The 6,839-nt window shown below is 51.5% G+C and overlaps 1 protein-coding gene across 8 annotated transcripts in view; it reads right to left on the bottom strand.

The window, feature by feature from the left end:
- Window positions 1-6,839, bottom strand: part of VPS45 (vacuolar protein sorting 45 homolog) — a 33,503-nt gene that overhangs the window by 12,797 nt on the left and 13,867 nt on the right. For 7 of the 8 annotated variants that reach the window (XR_004842355.1, XR_004842356.1, XR_004842357.1 and 4 more), the window contains exon 13: window positions 614-745. Coding sequence is in view for 4 of the 8 variants with exons in the window: in XM_009641440.2 (XP_009639735.1) it covers window positions 614-745 (132 nt within the window). In the remaining 4 variants the exon portion in view is untranslated. Of the gene's footprint in view, window positions 1-613; window positions 746-4,598; window positions 4,956-6,839 lie in introns of those variants that run through there. The other variant, XR_004842358.1, reaches the window with a different exon arrangement.

The raw sequence follows: 6,839 nt of genomic DNA, 5'->3' as shown, positions 1-6,839 counted from the left end.
CGGCGACCTGGGAAATCAGTGAAGCTCAGTGTGGTCCGCGCTCCCCGGCATTGCTCAGCTCCAGAAGGGATTAAGCCCTTACAAATCTCTGGCCTCCTGGGAAAGGCAACTCGGAGCGTACAGCAAACCCATAAGGAAAGCTCCGTTTCTCCAGGGAGAGATGCAAAAGCCACAGCCAATACTCTGCAGGCTTGTGGGCGGCAAAGCTCCTGCTAGCAGTGGGATCACAGAATTCCGTTCTAATCCCAGGTACATTAACCTCACTGCTGTCAAATGCACTTGCTCCAGATTTCAACAGGAGCCAGGAGACCACAGCCCGTTTTGAATTCCTGCGCGCTGCCCTGGCTCCTCATTCATATTAGAGCGTGTGGTGAATTATAAGCAGGGGAAACGACGCACATCTACTTCCCTGCCCTTGAATTCAGTAAAATGCACATTAAACCTTCAGCTTGATAATACGTCCCTCAGCCATAACGAGCAGAGCCAGGCTCGGACCATTTACACACATTTCTGTGTTTTACTGCGTGCTGAAGATCCCTCAGGCGTCACAAATTCATGCTCGCGTCAGCAGTTTTACATAGGCAGAGTCCACAGTAAAAAATATGGTTATTACCTTTTCGTGTTGTGGATTGTGGTCCCACCGAGGACGATTCGGACCCCCGGGTTGGTGCGGTTGAGGTTATAGACAGTCAGCGCCTCTTCATAAGTTGCCCCTCCGATGATGAACACGATAATGTCTTGGGGCCTGCAAGAAAGACGCAAATGTTGAGACGGGATGAGACAAAACACAGGGATAAATCCTGTACCTCTCACAGGCGCTGAGGAAACGACACTGCTCATTTCTCTCCCCAGACCATGTCGCGTTCCTGTGACGCGCCGGGCTCAAGACTGACAACAATGTGTAGCCCATTAAATCACTTTTAAAACATTGTCTCTCCTAAACATTTACACAACGTGCTAACAGTCCTTAAAAGCCTCCTCAGCACCACCCCCACGCTGCATCCCTGTGGAGCTCCACCATGACACATACGCCAATGTTTAATGCATGACCGAGACGCTGCTGCGGCTGTTAAATTAAGATCAATTCAGGAGTCAAACGAGGACAACGGTGGTGCTTCAGACCTCTCGGGCTTGGTTTGAAGGGCACGGATCAGCTGCAGCTTTGCTGGCTGATGGTGGAACCGCTGGGATTTGCGCCTAAGTGCACCTCTGAGGTTGTGTTTCCCTAGCCAGCCTAGAAATACAGGATGACACGGAGAAGTAGCGTGGGGGGAAAGGGGAGGAAGGAGGGAAGAGCCTTCATCCGATAAAACACAAACCCAGCCATATGCCCTGCACTTTCTGCTCTCCAAGGAAGGCTGCGCCTTCCTGGCACCACCCTCCCCAATCACTGAAGTTTTCCACTCTCAGGGACAGCAGAATGTGCTTGCAACCCACAAACCCACAAGGAAGAAGTTCTTTACACTGAGGGTGGTGAAACCCTGGAACAGGTTGCCCAGAGAGGTGGTGGAGGCCCCATCCCTGGGAACATTCCAGGCCAGGTTGGACGGGGCTCTGAGCAACCTGATGTGGTTCAAGGTGTCCCTGCTCCTGCGGGGGGGTTGGACTAGATGACCTCTGGGGGTCCCTTCCAACCCAAAACATTCTATGATTCTAAACCAGCTCTGCTACCATCCACACGCTGAGAGAACGATTCCTGCAGAATCCACAGGGAAAAGGCGTGGATGACGTCCCGCCAGTCATCTGCCTGTGTCGGAGCGGTCAAGTCTTTCTGTTGCAGACTTAAAACTCATCTCTGCTTTGCAGGCAGGGACTCCTACTAGAGTAGAGCTGCTTGCTGCAGTGGTGGAAGCGGCAGGCGTTCCTCTGCTCTGTCTGGGCGAGCTCTGGATCAGGGACAAAGCCAACAGAGCGTGAGACAGGGACGACCCCGCAATGCGCCTAAACTCCGTGTCTCCGGTTGCTGCCTGCTGGGGAGCCAACCTGCAAAGCCCTTGACACTTGTTACTGTCCAGAGGAGTAACGCGTGTGTCGGAAGGACGAACATCACGGAATTCCTTCCTGTCATCACTGAACGGGCAGTAACTACCAAGAGCAAAACCGCTTTGGCCATCAGAATGGGGCGCTGGCTCAGAATGAGCGTGTGAGCCACCAGATCCACCCAATGGCCTCCCTGCCCTTGGAGAGGATGCAGAAAGGGAAGAAAAATTAATGGAAAAGATTAGCGTGCACCCCTTCCCAAAGTGATCCTTGTTACCCATAACCTTCCAAAGCGTACATCTTTTCAGAACATTTGGGTTAGGTCTGCCTTAGATGGCTTGGACAGACAAAAAGAGATTTCAGAGATGCTTCAGAAGGCGCCGGTAGCAGGGTGGAGAGGGAACGCTGCAGCCTCGACGCCTGGGACGTGGGATCCCCGCAGCCTCGATGCCTGGGACGTGGGAACCCCAACCCCTCAGGCACACCCCCTGGTGAAACCCCACGTCGATGCCTGGGACGTGGGATCCCCGCAGCCTCGACGCCTGGGACGTGGGATCCCCGCAGCCTCGATGCCTGGGACGTGGGATCCCCGCAGCCTCGATGCCTGGGATGTGGGATCCTCGCAGCCTCGATGCCTGGGACGTGGGAACCCCAACACCTCAGGCACACCCTCTGGTGAAACACAGCGTTGCTAATTCAGTAACAAAAAGCCGCTGCACTCAATGCAGTTCTTCTGCAGGTGCTGCACAGTTTGTTATCCTCGGAAACTACAATTCTACTGACGGCCGAGACTTCCAGCTGCAGTTTACTGCACGGCTTCCTTGGAAAGAACGAGGCTCAAAGTGGAATCCTTTGTGGAGAAGTCCACGACAGCAGAACACGCTGTGTTGGATGGCTCACGCCTGCGCTCTCCGGACAGAGCAGCGAGTTTTACCCTGCACACGATTCACCCTTGCAGCGGCGTAGGCCGTGCTGCCCTCGGGGCTTCAGCAACGCCGTCTGTGCCTTCTTCACTTCCCTCCCGGAGCCCCAGGATTCGGTGCAGCTCATCGCTCCCTGCGGAGCTGCACTGTGTCCCCTGCACGGCAACAGCCTGTGAAATCTTCTGCACTGCAGCCTTCAGATAAGCAGGTTATATATAGCAACCGCACATTCGGGTGGTGCGGGTTTCACACATCTCACTGAGGCAGACAGAGGGTTTTGCACCCTAGTGACAACGCAAGTCACCGAGCCGGCCCCGGAGGACAGGAGAGCGCTGTACCCTGTCCTTTCAGCTACGGTCAGGCTTTGGAAAGCAGACATGCCCAAATCTTTTGGGGAGGGAAATCAGAGGGAAGAGGCGGCACAGCAATGAAGCAATCTGGTAAGCTGCTGTTAGTTGTCAGGAAAAGTACAGCCAACATCTCCACAAGCCCACTTTTATTGAGACACGTGTAAAAGATGTGCCAAGTAGGCCACGCCGCCATTCGCTTCGTAGGGAGAATGCCTTTTAGGCTCAGAAAGGTCCAGGAAGCCAGTTCGGACCTTTAGGGTTAGGGAGCTGTTACTACTGGGATCACTGGAGCAACACAGAAACACACCAGGCAATTTCTTACCAAGAGAAGCTGATCTCTACGCTGGGCTGCAAACTAAATGGGTAACGCCTCCGGGACGCTGGGTCGCAGGAAAACTTCCCGCTCGGAGATCATTTCCTGGGCTGCCTCTACTGCCCGTGCAGCCGCGATTGCAAGGCATCAGGGCACAAAACATGCTTATTTTTGCTTTTACGTCGCTGCTGCCTTTCTTACAGGATTAAGCCTGGCACGGGGGAGCGGGGGCAGAACGACAGCCTCTCTCCCACTTCAGGTGCCTTGCTCGAAGCCTCCGGCGTTTACCCTGCAGATTTCTCACAGACCAGAAGCGAGCTAAGTCAGGCAGAGACAGACTGCTACGGAAAGAACAAAAGGATCTTGGGTGTCCTCATGAAGTGCCTAGGGAATTACTGCTTCTATCAAGGGCAAATAATAAGCAATTTCGGAATAGGAAGAAACCCCAAGACTGTTATAGGATTAGTGGGAAAGCAATCTACAGCAACGCTCGCTCCAGCTGTTGCGCTCCTCAGACCCAATTTGTGGATGTGGCTATGTATCTCCTCGGGTTAACTACCAATTTAACAGCTAAATGCTCCAACACTACAGACAGGAGGAAAAAGCAACTTCCTCGAACAAACAAGGAGGACACGGTCAGTGTTTTGCCTTCAAAAAAAAAAAAAAAAAAACAAAATCCACCAAAGGCAAACCATACTAAATGCAAGCGAATATATCTATGATTTAGCAACAGCGCTCCTTTCCCTAATCTTCAGGGCAGTATGCGTGAGCTCAGATGAAAAAGCACGCAGCCAAATGGTTCCACATCACATGCTGCATGCTGATGCTTCCAAAAAAGGAGATTTCACATTCGCTGCCTAAGGAGATACCTCACCCATCCCTGTGGATGTGTGTCAGCTATAGGCGTTTCTAAACAGCTCCAAATTCCTCCTCTCCTCAAGCAGACAACAGGAACTTTCCCTTCAAGAAAATCAGTGGGAGAAAGATCGTGTCCAGCCTGTAAGTCATGGAATACTCTAAACTAGATGATACCTGCGAGTTCTCACGTTCCACGTTTAAGTCTGGACTTTGATGGGCTTTCGGACAAGGTAACTTTCCAAGATTTTTGAATAAGCAGGTAGGCAATTGTGGTGATTTGAGAGATGGAATGAGCCGAGTCCCATCTGGATCCCCAGGGAGCAGCACACCCTTTCCTACCGCTATCCCACAGGCTGCCGCCCGGTTCACGCACAATGTTGAGGATCCGCGTTTGGTTTTAAGAAGTGTAGCAGTGGTGGCAGAGCTCTCCTGTGGCCTGATCACGGACTTGACTTTGTAAGAAGCAGGCTCCAGCCATCCTGGGTTAGCAGCGTCAGGCCCAGGTGGGCTGGGCTGGTGGGGACAAATGCCCTCTTAGAGAAAATCCCAGGTCAAAGCACAAACAAAACAAAAGCTCCCTGCAAAGGGCAGGCTTTGGCAGAGCCTGGCAGCGGAGCACGCCGGGCTGGCAAACCTGGGGAGGCAGCTGGGGCTCCTGCAGGCTGCGGTGACCCAGAGCGGCTTCAGGAACTTTTCTAGCGAGTACTTTCCAGTGGCAAAGCGGAAGGGACTGCAAGCTGACAGCATGCGGGAAAAGGACGATATTTAACACAGCAGGAACTAGAGGAGAAGCAGAAGAAAGCAGAATTGCTTATTGCTCTCTCCTAGGAACCCTGCTCAGTGCTTTGCAAAGATTCCCTTTCCTTCACCCCTGCCAATTTCCACAGCTGAATTTGGACCAGGAGCTCTTCCCCCCCTGCAACAGTGTAATGTTTAATAAAGAAAGAAATAGTTAAAAAGAATCCTTTCAAATTCTTTGCTGTTCAAGCAACTGCATCCCTTTGATCAAAAAATACAAAGCCCTTAGCCCTGACCTTCTGCTGAACTCCTGCCAATCACCGTAACACCGTCCTCTGAACGCGGAAAGCAGGAAGACAGCGGAGCCCTGTTTGCCTTGGGCTGTCATTTACTACACTACCTTTCGTGAAATTATTAAATTTCAATTCCTCGCTCAGTTGGTTTGGCACGAAGGCAAAACCATCAAGTGGGCCTTTTTCTTCCAAACCTGCAAACTCAACCCTGTTTTTAGATGAGCCCCTGTTTTTATGATACTGGATATTCATACTTCAGAGATAACACGGTGCTGTGGCCCCCACTTTATGCAGCACGTACAGACCAGACACAAAAGTATTTCGGTGCCTATTTTTTGTCAGTTACGAGCCCTCATTCCTACAGCTCCTCTGACTTAAATTCAACCAGATCGACCATTCCCATCAGGGACAACCCTCGTAACCATGTGCCCTCATGCTTTTGATCGCTGTGCAGACATCTGACCCAGCAGCAGCACTGTTGGACCCGGCCAGCATCCCAAGGACAATCCCAGACCAAAGGAAGGCCACGAGAAATGTAAGGGAAAGAACAGTTTGGAAGCTCTGCCTTTGTATTTTGAGATTTACATTAACAAAACCACAGGATTCACGTCTTTAGCTAAGAGATGAGGCTGTAGCCGCTGCGGAGAAGGGAGGGAGGCACCAACTCCACCTCCCTTCATCCAACTTCAGCTTTCCTTCAGTTTGAGGTAGGAATTAAACCCTTCTCATGCTCCCCCAAATAAACTCTTCGTGTTCTTTGTGGCAGGATTCTTGGGGGCAGGTTGCTGCACCCTTTTCAGGAAACATTTAAAGAGGAATCAAAGTGAAACACAGCTCAGGAAAATGTAAGTGGGAACTAAAAGGGAGAAGATAAAGGTCAGAAGAGTGTTTGTTTCCAGTTAGCTCAGAACAAACTCAGGTCAGGGATGCCCGGCTGCAGCCATTGCTGTTCCACAGGCTGCATTTCAGATCTGCCACAAACCGCGCTCCTCAACCTCTTCTTGTCGGACTGAATCCATCTCAGTCGAGAGCTGGTTTCAAGGACAGAGAGGATGGCGTTGCTGTCGCTAGGGGCCTTGATATTTCACACCTATTAAAAGCACCCATCCACCCTATCCAAAATTCACCGGTTTATTTTAAAGGGAAGAGCTGGAGTAAGGCAGATATTTTTTTGGTCTACCAGGGACGCACACAAATTGTTTCTTGCATGACTATAATTCCTGTTCATAGATAAAATGATTAACGTCCCCTGCTGTCAGCCCGGCGTGGAATTTGGATGCCTCCCTGCTACAAAATACATTTTCGCTGTCGTCAGATGGGTCGCAATGCCCCAAGGCAGGGCTAAGGGGGAAGAGCAGTGTGTGTGCATCTCAAAGAGAGCCAG

The sequence above is a fragment of the Egretta garzetta genome, unplaced genomic scaffold (assembly GCF_000687185.1).
Source record: "Egretta garzetta isolate BGI_Z169 unplaced genomic scaffold, ASM68718v1 scaffold1136, whole genome shotgun sequence".
Taxonomy (NCBI): Eukaryota; Metazoa; Chordata; class Aves; order Pelecaniformes; family Ardeidae; genus Egretta; species Egretta garzetta.
Note: the sequence above shows the minus strand (reverse complement) of the source record. Positions and strands in the feature narration are given on the sequence as shown.